The sequence below is a fragment of the Macaca fascicularis genome, chromosome 2, assembly GCF_037993035.2.
Source record: "Macaca fascicularis isolate 582-1 chromosome 2, T2T-MFA8v1.1".
Taxonomy (NCBI): Eukaryota; Metazoa; Chordata; class Mammalia; order Primates; family Cercopithecidae; genus Macaca; species Macaca fascicularis.
The window spans coordinates 159,252,074-159,267,945 of NC_088376.1; the positions used below are offsets into that span (position 1 = coordinate 159,252,074).

Genomic DNA, 15,872 nt, shown 5'->3' on the forward strand with positions numbered 1-15,872 from the left:
TGAGCCAGAGACATAGGAGTAGAAATAGGAATTAATTGAAGACACATTTCAAAGGAAATAGTGGGATTTAGTGAGATTCAACAGACTGAAGAAAATGGATGACTCTCAGGCTTTGAGGCCAAAGGACTGAGAGATTAGTGGTATCACGTTCAGAGAAGAACCTGGGAGAGGGATTTAGTTGGGAGATGGACAATGGATTCTAGTGAAGTGTCCTGGAGGCAATGGGAAGTATGAAATAGAAGCACAGGCAAGAGGTCAAGGATGGGAAAACGAGTATAATCCACACAGTTTTGTCATAGATAAAGCCATGAAAAGGCTGTGAGCTCTCCAAGAAGAGCAACAGAAAGAATGCTGAAGACCTGAGTTGGGGGAAGATTGCTAACTCTTGCTTAGAGTGAGGAGGGAGGAAGAGGAGTTATGGAAGGAGGCAAAGGAGCAGTGCTGAGGAAAATAGACACACAAGAATGGCGTATGCTATCAAAGGAGGAGAAAGTCTCAAGAAGGAAACAATTGTCATGTCTAGCAGGTCACCTCCCATGTCAGACTATGTGTATTCCAACCCTACCTCTGTCACTTATTAGATGTCATTGCAAAAGTTCTGTTATCTTTTTTAGTTTCATCATCTGTAAAATAATGCTAATATAGTCTACCTTATAGGGATACTTTGAGGATTACTTGAGAAAAATGTATGGTCCAGTACTTAGCACAGTACTGGTCCTCTTATGAGTGCACCTGGCACTTACAATAAATTAATAGATGTAATTGATAACTTTTAAGGGAAAAATACAATGATGAGAAGAGAAAAAAGAAACTGCAAGAGGTTAAAGAAGGACCAACCCCTGAGAAAAGACAATGGGTATGGAAAACTTACAAGAGATTCCTTGCCCCAAAATGAAAAGAGCTTGCAGATCAGTTGTTAGAAAAGGCAATGGGATGAAGTAAAGGCTTTACTTAAGTTTGCTCTATACTGACCAAGGGTTAACCATTGTTACTGTTGTCATGGAAGCTTCCTTAATTAGGATTGGGGCATCTTTTCATTTACACGAGATTATCTGAGACTCCAGGAGAAAAATTAAACAATTGCACAACAACTAAAAGATCCTGTCAAAATACATGGACACAGAAAATGGTGCAGCCACTGTGGAAAACAGTACGGCAGTTCCTCAAAAAATTAAAATACAATTACCATATGATCCATCCATTCCACTTCTGGGTATATATACACAACACAATTTAAAGCAAGGACTTGAACACATATTTGTATACCTATGTTCATAGCAGCATTATTCACAATAGCTAAAATGTGGAAACAATCCAACTGTCCATTGACCTATGAATGGATAAAATTGTGGTACACCTAACAAAATAGTATTCATCCTTAAGAACAAGGAAATTCTCAGCTTGGGGCCAGTGGTGCAATGGATAACACATCTGACTATGGATCAGAAGAAAAATGAAATTCTGACACATGCTACCACATGAATGAACCCGAAGACATTGTGCTAAGTGAAATAAACCACACACAAAGGGACAAATATTATATGCCATATGATTTTATATGATAGTCAAATTCATGAAGATAGAAAGAAGAATGGTGGTTGCCAGGAGCTGTAGGGAAGGAAGATAGGGAGTTCGTACTTAATGGGTACAGAGTTTCAGCTGGTGAAGATGAAAAAGTTCTGGAGTGGATGGTGGTGATTGTGGCACAACAATGTGAATGTACTTAATGCCACTGAACTGTACATTTAAAATGGTTAAAATGGTAAATTGTATTATTTTTAACACAGTAAAAGAATACATATATGTGTAGACAACATAAGACAACATTGTGCAGAGCAAATAAGGTACTGCTGTTTGATAGATAAAATGGTTTGAAAAGTCATCAGAAACAACTTATAAGAGGAACGTTTTAAATGATGAAATATTTCATACTGACAAAATTAAATACATGATGTAAGTAGAAGTATAAAAATAATGAAACAAACATCAGGGCAGCAACCATCCAGCTTAAAACATAGAGCATTACTAATAATACAGAGACCCTTGTTGTATCTCCCTAATGACGTCCCTCTCCCTCCTCTCCCTCCTCCACCAGGGGTAACCACCATTCTGAATTTGTATTTATCATTCCTTACACTTTATTAGAATATTATAACATACATATGTCACCAGAAACAATATATTGCTTTTCCATCTAGCATGGTGAGACTCCTCCATGGTGATGTCTGTGGCATACTCATTGAGAATTGTTGCTATTGTCTTAACAATTGAAGCTTTTATCATTATGTAGTGACTCTCTTTATTCCTAATAGTGCATTTTGCCTTAAAGTATCTTTTGTCTGGCATTGGTATGTCTACCTTAACTTTTGTTGGTTATTCTTTGCTTATTTATACCCTTTTTACATTGAGTCTTTCTGTGTCTTTGTTTTCTCAGGTGTACCTATACCTATATTTTAACTCGCACATTTAAGCCCATTTATTTTTATTGTGATTACTGATATGTATGCATTGTTTTCTACCATGCTATTTGTCCACTTTTCTATGTTTTCACCCCTCCTTTCTTGCCTTCTTTTTGACTGATGAAGGGTTTTGCTTGTTTGTGTTGTTTAAAAATTCCTTTTTTCCTCTCTACAGATTTAGTGGTTATATTACTGTTATAACTTTTCTAATACTTTGCAAAGTCTAAAATTAATCATTATTTTATCCTCTTTTTCCTCCAAATAAAAGAATATAAATAAAGTAAAAGGTCATGAAGTCCCACCAACCTAAGACCACTTTAGTTTCTTGTCTTGGAATTTCCCAGCCGTGCTGGTGCTGGTATACATTGAAAACTTAGAACTAGTCCGCGGCTACAAACTCCTGGGGGACTGTGTCTCTCCTGACTAGAAGCAGCAATGCAGACAGGTCTCTTTGCTGCTTACCCCCGCCTGTAGGCAGATATTTTCAGCCACACCTTTTCCGGCTGAGGGTGGAGTCCCTGGGTGGGTCTCAAGTTTAGGTCAGAAGGGGAGTCCTTAGTCCAGACATTGCCTTTTGTGAGCCCAATCCTTGGTCTCTACCCACCCTCCCTGGCCATTTATCTCAAGGCTTCAAGTTCCTGCCATCTACATTTGCCCAGATGAGCCCTAGTATCTTCATTTGCCCAGCACTGCGGGTTCCACTTTACTCACCTCATTGGCCACTGGAAGATTTCTCTCACTTCACTGCAAGCCCAGCAAGGCAATGTGAAAGGCTTGTATTGAGATTTGTCTGGCCTCTAGGTGATTTGAAGAGGGACAGCTTTTTAGCATATCTAGTCTGTCCCTTTCTCTACTAAAAGCAGACAAAAATCTTTTGATCTGTTGTTTATTTGTGGAGGGAATTGTATACACTTTATGGATTTTCATGTTTTGTTTCAATTTGTCCTGGAACTTTTTAAGAGAAAATGTACGAATTTTCCGCTTGACAATTAGAGTGGAAAAGAACACGCAGTTATAAAGAGAGACGCTCATCAAACGGCTGTTTAATGATAATTTTTATGTGGAAATGGCCTAATGTCAATTCACAGAGGGTTCAGAGTAAATTTTGCTACAATTCTTACCCAGCTAATAAGAGCTGGAAGGATGTTCATTATATAGTTTTGAGTAAATAAGCTGTTTTGTATAATCTTATTTTTTTATTTTACAAACATATATATTTATACTGAAAAATTCTGGAAGGAGACATCCAATATTTTGGGGTGATATCATTAGGGAATTTTTTGCTGACCACTTTTTAAATGAACAAGGCTGTGTAATTTTTATGTAAAGGACATAAGTATTTACAACAAAAAGTAGGGGTTAGCAGACGGCTTTCTAACTTTGGCGTTGTGTAACCATAGAATGCATTTGTCTTGCAGAGTCCCCAAAATTGAATGTCAAACAGAGGCTGGGTGACCTTCTGTCCAGGATTGCTCTCATCGTTTGAGTCGAAGTCTTCATCTTAGGGATTTTTCTTCTGAGAATAGGCCAACCAATCAATGGCTCAGACAGATAAGCCAACATGCATCCCGCCGGAGCTGCCGAAGATGCTGAAGGAGTTTGCCAAAGCCGCCATTCGGGCGCAGCCGCAGGACCTCATCCAGTGGGCAGCCGAGTACGTGCTCCTTTCTCGCCTTCACCCCTTGGAGGACAGCCGGAGAGAGAGGGTCCTGGAAAACCGCAGAGGTTGCCATGGCTGCAGCCAGGGGGTCGGGACTAACTGGCATCATCTTTGTTTTAGCTCTGGCATTGCTTTGATGCTTTAAAATCCACACATAAATATTACATCTAGCGGGGTGAGGATGGGATGCCTCCCCTAAGCGAGCCAGATTGAGCAGTAGGACGCCAGGTCAATAGCCTGTGTCCTGGGGCAAGCAGCAAGAGTTAAGTGGCCGCGTCACACCAGCGTATGCACACCCACCTCCCCCCTGCTCTCCTTTTCCCAGTCCCGGTGGAAAGAAGGGCTGGGAATCTCCGAAGCTTAATCTGCCTTTCTTCGTTCTCCTGTCTCACCACTAGATGGCAGAAGTGCAGCCGGGGGAGGGACGCGACAGCCCTGGGTGGATGGGGTGGGACCAGTCCAGCTAGTTCACCCCTTTAAGGAGACACTTCATCCCCTGTGTTAAAACTCTTACTTGGACCCAACCAAAGACGCTTTGTATCTTGTCTTTGAGGAAATTGTTATTTTCTTTAGTGTTTCTCTGAACTGATTTGTTCTGCCAACATAAAGATGTCCGCACAGTACCCATTGCATTCTGGAGAAAGGCCAAGCAGAGTCATGGGGTCCCCAGGCATGGCTGAAAACAGTGTGCCTCAAACACGCGGGCCTTCTTTCAGGAGAGACCTCCAGAGGCTGCTCAGTAGATGGAGCTCACACAACAATCGCTGCGGGCCGGGATTGAAGCAGCTTTGCACAGAAAGCCTCTCAGCTATGAAATTGCTCCTTAGACAAACTTGCCTGCTTGAAACTGGGGAACCAGGACTTGAGACAGGAGCTGGAGGATAACTAGACCTCTCGGACCATTTTCAGGCTATTTTTACTGTTTTATGATTCCCTGCTTAGGAGGGTCTCAGTAGGAAGGGGAGAGTGAGAGAGGCCGTTGAGAGACAGCCAGTGAGTTGGGGAAGGGAAGATGTCCTCAGCCTGAGGTTGTGAGCGGGTGTACTGTGCAGATGGTGGGGAGAGTGTGGACACCTTTGAGAAGACACAAAATGTCATCTAAGAGGGGTCTTTCGGAGTCTCTGGGCCAGTGCTGTGCTCCCGGGCTGGATTAGGATGCAGCTTTTACAACTGGAAGGAAAATAGACCAGGGGTGCTCATAAAAAGAAACCTAAATGGCGGTTGCTTCGCCTAGTAATGAGCCCTGTTTAGTTTTCCATTCTAAATTTTATATATTGCCTCTAAGATTGAACTTTAGCATCAGAAGACTAATTTATTTTGGCATAGTCAGATAGACAGACTTTATCTTATACATTCGTTTCAAACCAATTTTATTGTCCTTGTGCTGCTGTTTTATAATAAGCAAGATGACATTGCTTAGTACTGTCCCTGAAATTTATGGAAGAAGGCATTCACTATTGTAGCCTGCTCGCTCTCATATTGTATCATGTGCTATAATTTTTTAGACATCCATGAAAACTTAGTTTGTAGTTTAACCACAATGAAAAAGGAGGGCATGACCTAAGAGCCCCCTCCTTTCTATCCAGATGTGAAAAGCACCGCTCAGATGGTTGTATGTGACTTACTTAAAACCTGTACCATTTTAGAGAATAAAACTCTACGAAGTATTTCCAAGACAAAATACGTATTTAATCCATTGCAAGTAAGAATTTCACTATACATGTGTTGTCAACGAAGAAACCTCTTACCAGGCATCGGCAGGACATATACTTATTTGTCCTCTGGTAGGCATGTGTTACAACACAAATTTGCAATCTATGTGTATAACCATGGACCTGATCACTTGCAAATGAAGCTCAATACCCCAAAGAACGAAATCCATGATTACAGCTTTATTTCCATGTTGTCTAACCAATCCCACAAGAAGTCCAGAGAGGTTGGTGCTGAGTGTTACTCTACCTGGGCAGCACTTCTGTAGAATGAGGTGCTGTGTGTCTCTGTCCCTCCCATGTATACCACCTAAGTCTGGTTATAAAGCCTGAGGCCACACCCCGCTCCTGCTGTCACATTGCACCCACACCCCACCCACCCCAACACTGATCTGTGTGCAGAGATTTCTCATGCACGTTGTTAAATGTGGCCTTAACGTATTTCTTCTGCCCTTCCTGCTGATGACCTCCAAGGGGTGACTGGCAGTTACTGCTTTAGTCCATGTAGCTTTAGCTCTGCCTGGCTATGTGGCTCAGAGACAGGCAATGGTTAGCCCATCATTGTATGGCTTGACCCTAAAATGGACTTTTACTAAATTCCCTCTATATTTATTTACGTACAACCTGGATCTGGAGGAAGTAATGGAGGGAAAAAAGCAGGGAGGGACAGAAATTTGTGGCTCATGGATCATCAATAACCAGGCTTTGATGGAGACAGACGCTGCCATACAGCATTGGTGACCCACATGTCAGCGGCTCATGTCCGTTCCCTGCTGCAGGCAGCCTCTTTTCATCTTATGCCAATCCTGAAACAGAACCCAGTACTTGTTCCACAATGCCCCAAAACAAAGTCCACTCCACAAAATATTGAGGAGCAGGCAGATTTTACTGAAAATTTTGAGGGAAGATGGAGAAACAGTTTTATTTCACAGTCACCATATAGCTTCAGATTGTCTCAAACCTTCTTTGGCTTGTCTTCTCTCCTGAGCCTTGCACGGTGCCCTGACAACCCTCTCTCCCTTCCCTCTTGAAGCTCCAAGCCTCACTACCTCTGGCCAGAAACCCTTCCTGATTCACCCCTAGGACACTTCCATCTCTTCCCCTTCCCTCCTTTTTTGTTTCTTCAGAGATGGGGGTCTCACTCTGTCACCCAGTCTGGAGTGTGGTGGCACAATTATAGTTCACTGCAGCCTCAAACTCCTGGGCTCAAGTGCTCTTCCAGCCTTAGCCTCTGGAGTCGCTGGATTACAGGCCCTAGACACCATTCCTGTGCTGTCTTCCCCTTTCTTTTTAGTTCTCTTCCAACTTCTCTTCCCAAGATTGTATATACATGTGTAATATACATCTGCGTGTATAAAACATTCAGAGATGACTGAAAAAGAAACCTGAACCCAGTATGCTCCAGGAAATTGCATACCCAAACTTTTCTTGGTTCTTCCTCATCCTTAGAGAAGAACAAAGCTTTGTATTCTCTAAGCATTCTCTGTGCCCTAAGTGGAGAGTAACACATTCAGGCTTTTCCCATATGTAAGTGAACTAAACACAATGACACATAGAAGCCACTTCACAAAGCTTCCTTTCTCTACCTCCTTCCCTCAGAAAAAGGGGGAAGGATTGCTAGAACAGCCAGAGGCCACTGGATATAGGATGCTCCTCCTACTCTCTGACTTTTTTCTTGTAGTTATTTTGAGGCCCTATGTAGAGAGATGCCTCCGGTGAGAGAGCGGTCTGAGCAAGCTGCTTTGTGTAACTGGACAGAGCTAACACCTGAGGTGTTAAAGATCCTGCATTCTCAGGTAAGGGCCCTGCTGCAGCATTGAGGGGAATGTAGCACAGTGTTGAGGCTGGGTGGGTACTGATGAAAGCCCTCTGTTCTCTTGCCAGTCAGTTGACCACTTAGCACCACCCTAAAATACACTAAACCGTGGACTGAAAGTAAATCTTCCCTTGGGGAAATGGGAATAATTTTGAAATAGGCTGTAGGCTGAGTCATTGGTGGGGTCATCCCAGGTTTCCTTGAAGCTGGCAGAATGTACAGGGGCTCAATGCAATGCTAATCTCGTCTCTCCAGAAAAGTGCAGGTCCTCAGTCACTCGACAGTGTCTCCCTTACTGATCAAGACCATAATATGATGCCAATCACAGTTTGGGGAAGGGCATATTTCAGCTCCCCAGCTATCCCAGGTCCAAACATAGCTTTTAGCTTTTAGGGAGAGGCTGTGAGCCTCTTCACAGCCACATCATCCTGGGAGCTGCCTGGAGAATGAATGCATGAGGAGGGTCCGGTTGGAGAAAGTTTGTGGTTTGGCCAATTCCCAGGAAATACGGTTGAGCACCACCATACCCTGCTTTATGATCCAGGACAGAGAGGTTAGGGGTGATTTAGGACTGGTGCGGCTAACTACCTTGGTGCCAGAGGCTTAGCATTTCGCTGGAATCAGAGGGTCAGGAAAGGTGGTGGAGCACTTCATCAGGGGCATCTGTGATCTTGTTGCATTGGTGGCCAACGACCGGTCACCTTCCCTCCTTTTATCCACCAAGTACCTTGTGCAGTGAACATGACAGAGCTCTAACGTACCTGGGATCAAGCAACATTAGGCGTCCAGACCAAATCCCCGTGGGTCAGCCACATACCCCACATCATTCCGGGGAAAGCATGAGGGATGCGCTTGAGGTCTAGAGCAAAGAACTCAGTGCAATCTGGAAGGAAGAGACCTATGTCTTGTTTTAATTTTACCATTAATTAGTGGTCTGAGGTAAGCCCTCTACCCCCTGGTTTTGTTTTCAGGCTGTTCTATCTGTCATATAAGGAATAAAACAATTTAGGAATACAATAGCAGATAAAAGCTATTGTCACCAGAAATTAAAATGTAATATGAATGTATATCTTTTGCATAATTCTGACACCTAAAGTTTAACAATTAATAAATTATATTTCAGCATGCTCTTCACTAGGATTTGCAAAGATAATTGCCACACAGAGCCATCTTGTACCTTCCTAACACCCCCTCCCACCCCTTGCCATGTGCTGGGAGATGTGGACCTGGCCTGGGGGCGGGGTGTTTCTCAGGGCCTTGTCTCAACTTCTCCCACATCTCCGTGTTGTGTCTGTCCCCTGCCCTGCAGGTTGCTGGGAGACTGATCGTCCATGCAGAGGAGCTGGCCCAGATGTGGAAAGTGGTGAATCTTCCAGCAGATCTGTTTAATAGTGTGATGAATGTGGGTCGCTTCACGGAGGAGATCGAGTGGCTGAAGTTTTTAGCCCTTGCTTGCAGCGCTCTGGGAGTTGTAAGTTAGCTTGACTGTTTTGTTCCTGAGGGGGCAATCTCCCTCCGGGCCTGGAAGGGCAGTGGATCTATACACGTGGTCAACTCTCCAGGGCTGATGATAAACATGCCTCTTCTCGCCTTGGCCTTCTCCTCTCTAAAGCAAAGTCATTTCTGTGCTCGTCAGGCAGAGGCAGGGGCTGGGAGGGGCAGAGGGAGACACCATCGTCAGGCTCTGGGGAGAGTTGACTACAGTGTAGCTCTTGGATTATTTATGAATATTGCCCTCAGATTTGTTTTCGCTCCACTCCCTCCATTCACATTCCCAGAGACAGCCAAGAGCCGGCTGCAGAAAAAGACTTCCAGACACCTAGAATATATATCAATAGACACTTTTTAAAGGGGGTACAATCTTATAGAAAACTATGTAATAAACAGAATTGGATGCGAAACTCAGACATAAGAAAGCAAAAAAAAAAAAAAAAAAAAGAGAGAGAGATGAGGCTGTTTCTGAATTTAGTCATGACATCTCCATGGATGCAGGATGTTCATACAGATTTATGCCTTTTCCAAATTTGACTTGTTTGATATTGGAAAAGCAATTTTACTGGTTTGAAGCCAAAGATGCTGAAAGCAGTTTATATGTATAGATATTTAAAGCTTGGGTATCTTATATTGGACTTACATTGTTAAACATTGTTAAAGTAACTTAAAATGAATCAAAAACATGATTTTTTAAAAGAATCCCTGAGATACATACAAGTTTGAAAATTATTGAGAAAATAATTGCGTCTGCCAAAACCGAATGGTATGAAAAGGTAGTCTGAATCATTCAGCATATCTAAACATAATCTTGTTCTTCTCAAATATGCTTGGAATACATATTTGACAGTTTTATTTCTGAGAAAATTTAGTGGAAATATTGTAGTCCAACTTTTCCTATAGGTTCCCCTACAGCCTTCATCATAATCACTTCTTTAGAGAGAAGCAAACAAGAGGACATTTGTGGCTCTTTTTTTCTTCATTTTCCTTTATAGCATTTATTACTGAATAAATCACTATCCTCCAAGGAGGAAAGAAAAGTAAGCAGCAGAGGCCTATGAGTTGTCAATCAAGACTGGGGAAAATCACAAATGGGAAGATAAAAAATGGACATATTTTATTAAATTCTCATAGGGTTACAGATTTTTTCACACCACATTTTGAGACATTTTGGGGTGAAAATGTACCTTTAAAATTTTATCTGTAGTTAATTCGGATCTTCTTGGTCTATCCCACCCACAAAGGGTCAAATAAGAAAATAAATAAATTCAATCCAATCCTGAAATTTTAGTCTGATGTGGTAACTGAAACAGCCTAAAGATAAATTTCCCAGTATCTCAGGTTTTTCCTCACCACGCTCTCTTCTCCAAGATGGCAGTTGAATGTAGATGGAAAGAAGTGACTCTAGGACCACAGAGCAGTCAAGTGAAGGGTTTCCCACAGCCCTCAGTCTTCTCTGGCATCTCTGGTCTCCATGGCAATGCCTGTCTGTCTGGTTGCTAGCTGCTTGCAGCTTAAGTTTTTGGTCTCGTCTCTCCCAGACTGGTGAAAGGCTGACGATGCCTCCCCCACCGGCTCATTTCAGTTCTCGATGGTGTCGAGGGCCTCCTTGAGTTTCTGCCAGGCCATCCTATCTGCTCCCTGGCTCTGGTGGTCTACTTCACAGCCCCTCACCAGTGTGTGATGTGTCTGAGGCCTTCCCGTATCCCCATACCTCAGAGTAACAAAGAGTGACTTTGGAAAGTCAGATTCCAACCCTCCCTCTGTTTGGTCCACTGTGTAGATGCGAAGTTTCCTCTGATGTACCTGCCTCCCAAACTGGAGAAGGGGAAACCACGAGGTGAATTGTATCTTTCTACTTCCCTTCTAAAACAAGGAGGTGGGATTCAGTGTTCCATGAGGTTCATCTACCTCTGACATCCTGTGATTCTATCCCCACTTCTCTGCTTCCTCTGAGACACCCTCAGGCCTACCTCTGAATAACAGTGAGCTCCTCCAATTCTAAGAGGCCTTGACATATCTGATTTTGTTCTGCATCATCCCCATGTCAAAGAACCCCTAGAGGTAAAGTCAGCCTGGAGGTTAAGTCTGTAAATAAGGGGTACCCTATGAAACCAGTAATCAATACCCTTATATTCATTTCTATCATGCTGGACTGTTTCTGGGATCTTAAATGTGGGGCTGGTCAGTGATACGGTGTGAATGTTTGTGTCCTCCCAAAATTCGTAAATTGAAACCTCAACTTCCAAGATGATGGCCTTAAAAGTAGGGCCTCTGGGAGTTGATTGGGTAATGAGGTTGGAGCCCTCATGAATGGGATTAGTGCCGTTATAAAAGTTGCCCCTCCACCAACTGAGGACACATAGAAAGCATCATTCATGAGGAACACGCCCTCACCAGAGAGCAAATCTGTTGGGTCCTTGGTCTTGGACTTCCCAGACTCCAAAACTGTGAGCAAAAATTTATGTTGTTTATAAATTACCCAGTCTAAGGTATTTTGTTATAGCTGAGACTAAGTCAGGGGTTACCATCTGGTGGAGACCTTGCATCCTAGTTAATTCATATATCCTTAGAGGCAAGCCCAGAATTTCTCTTTCCTTTGCAAATTCAACAGCAAGACAGGATCTCTATGCCATTCAGAAAAGCCAGTTTGTTCCTTGTAGAAGAGTCTAGTAACAGGAATTTTTACTCCAGTAGGTAATAGGTACATTTACTCCATCTTGAGCTCTCTGCGTCTAATACTCATTATTCAGAATGCGATGGCATGCAGACCTGCATTCCTCCTCCCTTCAGCACTCCTTCTTCTGGACTGGCCTATGCCACCTCCTGTTCCACTGAATTTTTAAATATCCACTGATTATTAAAAAAAGAAAGAGATCACGTATGTAGAAAATAATCATGTTCACTGGAAGGAATGACATATTTTGTTAGCAAACGATTTACATTTCAAGGCTTTCACCTCTAACTTTGAAAATGAAGCTCGCAAGATGCTTAAAGATTATGTCTGTGAAGCAGATCCCAAAAAAATATTGTGCAAGAGAATGAAGATCTGTTTACTTTAGATTTATGTCAGTTTACCAAATAGCTCCAGTCCAAAGAGTTATTTATCCACTCATCCATTTATTAAATCTTTAAAAATACTTAAAAATCTTATGAGGCAATAGAATTTGAAGGTTTGTTGTTTGAATAATCAATAAAAAATGATGCATAAGGCTGAAAGACCCTATGTTAGTTTGTTAGGGCTGCCATGACTTGGTGGCTTGAACAACAGAAATTTGTTGTCTCTCAGTTCTGGAGGACAGAGGTTCTGGGAACAAGCTGTCAGCAGGATTGCTTTGTTCTGAGGTGTTTCTCCTTCTCTTAAAAATGGCCAGCTTCTCGAACTGTGTCCCTCTGTGCCTGCATATCTGGTGGCTCTCTCTTTATGTCCTAACTCCTGTTCTTATAGAGACACCCTACTGACTTCATTTTAACTTATCTTTTTGAAGGTCGTATGTTCAAACGGAATCGCATTCTCCAGTTCTGGGGTTAAGGCTTCGACATATGAATTTTAGGGGGAACAATTCAGCCCATACCAGCACCCCATGGGAGAGGGCAACAGAACAAAGCATTAGGGGTGCAGAGGGTTGTTTTTGGTTGCTTGTTTGCTTTTTTACAGAAACGGGTGAGCTGTGGGTGGAAATTATAAAGTTCAGAGTGTGCTCGCAAATCTACCCCAAACCATTCTCTTACTCACATGCATGACTTACCATCCTCCCAGACAGCCTCATGTATACTAGTTAGCCCATGCCTGCCCTCCCACCCACTCTGAATTAAGTGGAAGTGCCTAGAAGATGCAGTGTTTCACAGCGATTTCCATGAGAGGATCCCCGGGGCAGGGGAGAGGAAAGGAAGGTGGCCTACCTCAAACTCAGTTTTTTTTGACATTGTGTGGTTTATTGAAAATTTTGTTTCAGAAAATAACAATGCTTATTAAATGTAAAGAAACAAATTCTAATATTAACTCAATTAAAATTAATAATTATTACAAATTATGTTTAAATTACTTGCCATCAAGTCAAACTATCACTCAAGGAAGAGTTTATTCACATCCTCAGTACCTCAGTACCTCCTGACATAGATTACACTCCTGGATAACACATACCCTAGTACCTCCTGACATAGATTACACTCCTGGGTAACACACACCACAGTTAGAGAAGCCCCATCTAGGCAATCATTCTGTTCTGGGAGAGGATGAGAGAAGAACAGCAAACATCAACTGCTAAGGCAGGACAAGTCTCCGCTACTAATCATGTGGGAAGAAGCAGCTGCTTTTTCACTCCCCCTAAGGACTCAGGACTGATCATTCACTGATCCCTGGAAGGGTGTGTCAGGATGATCTGTACATCATCAGTTTCAGTAAACCACCAAGATCTGTATGCTGACCTTCATTTCACAACTCTTTCGCTTGTATTATTTATTCAAAGGGTGGGTTTATTTAACGACATGAGATTAGTTCTGAGCATGCTCCTTTAATGTTCAAGTTTCATTGTAAGGAGGGTTTGCTTCTGTAGTAACCCCTCTATTAAAATTCCTGGCACTCATTGTCAACCAATATTTCCCCTACAATATAAGGGTATTATGTAATATTAAATAAAGCACTAGGTGATTCTATTTAGATGGGCCCAGATGCTTTAGAGGAATGTTTATCTTGATGTTCAAGAACATTTTTCCAGTATCTTCCTGGGTCTCTATTTTTATGGGGAAATTACCCTTCTCTCTACTGTGTCATTGCCACAAGTATCTTGCTGGATTATATGGGCTAGACCATTTATCTCAACTGTTTAAAGATTGGAAGGTAATAATAATAATTCTAACTATATAGAAAGCAAATCAACTTCCCTCCTTTAGTGAGGTTTTTTGGGCTAAAGTAATAAATATTTTAAAGTACTCAGGAATTTATAAATTTAATTCCTCGAGTAGTCTTCTAACAAAGAAAAAAATAAAGATACCCAATACTTAATTTTTTTAGAATGAATTAGTGACATTTGAATGTAAAAATTTCAAGCTTTCTAGAATCTTAAATTGTTCCCACTTCATTTTATAGAGGAATATTTTTGTTTTCTTTCTTGTATCTCAATGGATCTCAGGAATATTGCCTGGAAGAGTAACCTTCTCCTCATTTTATGTAACTTTTATAGACTATTACCAAAACTCTCAAGATATTGTGTGAGGTCTTATCATGTGACCATAATGGCGGGTCACCCCGGATCCCATTCAGCACCTTCCAGTTTCTCTACACGTATATTGCCGAAGTGGATGGGGAGATCTCTGCATCACACGTCAGCAGGATGCTAAACTACATTGAACAGGAAGTGTAAGTTAACTTTTACCCATTGGAGGTGAAAGAATACCAGGAAAACAAATCTAGCAGGCCAAGATAGAGATTATTGTATTATACTGCTCTGGAAATAGAAAAGTATTTTGAGAAACATGAAATATGGATCTGAAAGAAAAGGGGGAAGGGAAGGAGAAGAGGAAGGAAAAGAATGATATAGGACGATAATTCTTTGAGTCCTTCTGAGACTAGCAGTAGTGGCAGCAGCACCTGAGAACATGTTAGAAATGCAGAATCTCAGGCTACACCCTGGACCTATGGAATCATAAACTCTAGGGGTGGAGCCCAGGAATCTGTGTCTTTATAAGCCCCCCAGTAACTCTGACTCACGCTTAGCTATGACCAGTGGAACCGAAGTGGAGGAGAAGGAGGAGGAGGAGGAGCAGGGTTAAAAGAAAAAGAGGGCTGGGCATGGTGGCTCACACCTGTAATCCTAGGGATGGCTTGAGCTCAGGAATTCAAGACCAGCCTGGGCAATATGGTGAAAACCCATCTTTACTAAAAATACAAAAATTAGCCGAGCATGGTGGTATGTGCCTGCACCAGTTAATTGGGAGAATGGCTTGAGCCCAGGAGGCAGAGGTTGCAGTGAGCCGAGATCGCACCAGTTACTCCAGCCTGAACGACAGAGCCAGACCCTGTCTCAGAAGACACACACACACACACACACACACACACACACACACACACACACACACAAAGAGAGAGAGAAAAAGGAGCAACAGCAGAATTAATGTGAAATGAGAGAGTTATTTGTATATTGTCTTTCTAAGATTAACTGTCAGTGAACTAACTGCAGATATACCTTTTTCCAAACAGAATTGGGCCTGATGGTATAATCACGGTGAATGACTTTACCCAAAACCCCAGGGTTCGACTGGAGTAAAAGCACAATTTTTGCAATTTTAAAGGAAGATACAGAGATGATTGTACTTCAGAATGACTGAAACCCATATACCACCCAAAATCAATTTTCTTGTACAACTGGTACACACTAATAAACAATTAAACATATGAAATCAGAAATGTGCGGAATTAAGATGTGAAATTGTTGGAACAAAACACCTTCGTTACCAGGAGATTAGTATTCTTCCCACGTGGACACTGAGTAAAAGTGGCTGACAAAGCATGGATAGAAAATGTATCTCCAATCAAAGCCAGACTGTCAGACTTTAAAAAGTAGTACGTTAACCAGACACAGTGTTGTTGTTCTGTGATTGTTAGGCATAATTTAGATGAGTGCCTTTTATATGGTCAATTGAAGTTTTTACCAGTTTATTTCTCCATTTGTTGGTACTGTGCTAGTCATTCATCCTCTCACTCATCAATATTTATTGAGGTTAGCTATGTGCCAGGA

The 15,872-nt window shown here is 42.0% G+C and overlaps 1 protein-coding gene across 1 annotated transcript; it reads left to right on the forward strand.

Moving 5' to 3' along the window:
• Positions 1-3,502: 3,502 nt before the first annotated feature.
• Positions 3,503-15,529, forward strand: ROPN1 (rhophilin associated tail protein 1). Its single transcript, XM_005547945.5, has 5 exons — positions 3,503-4,113; positions 7,510-7,624; positions 8,954-9,115; positions 14,319-14,494; positions 15,335-15,529. Exons 1-5 carry the CDS (start codon positions 3,998-4,000, stop codon positions 15,399-15,401), a joined length of 636 nt encoding a protein of 211 aa, XP_005548002.2. The 5' UTR covers positions 3,503-3,997; the 3' UTR covers positions 15,402-15,529.
• Positions 15,530-15,872: the final 343 nt, after the last annotated feature.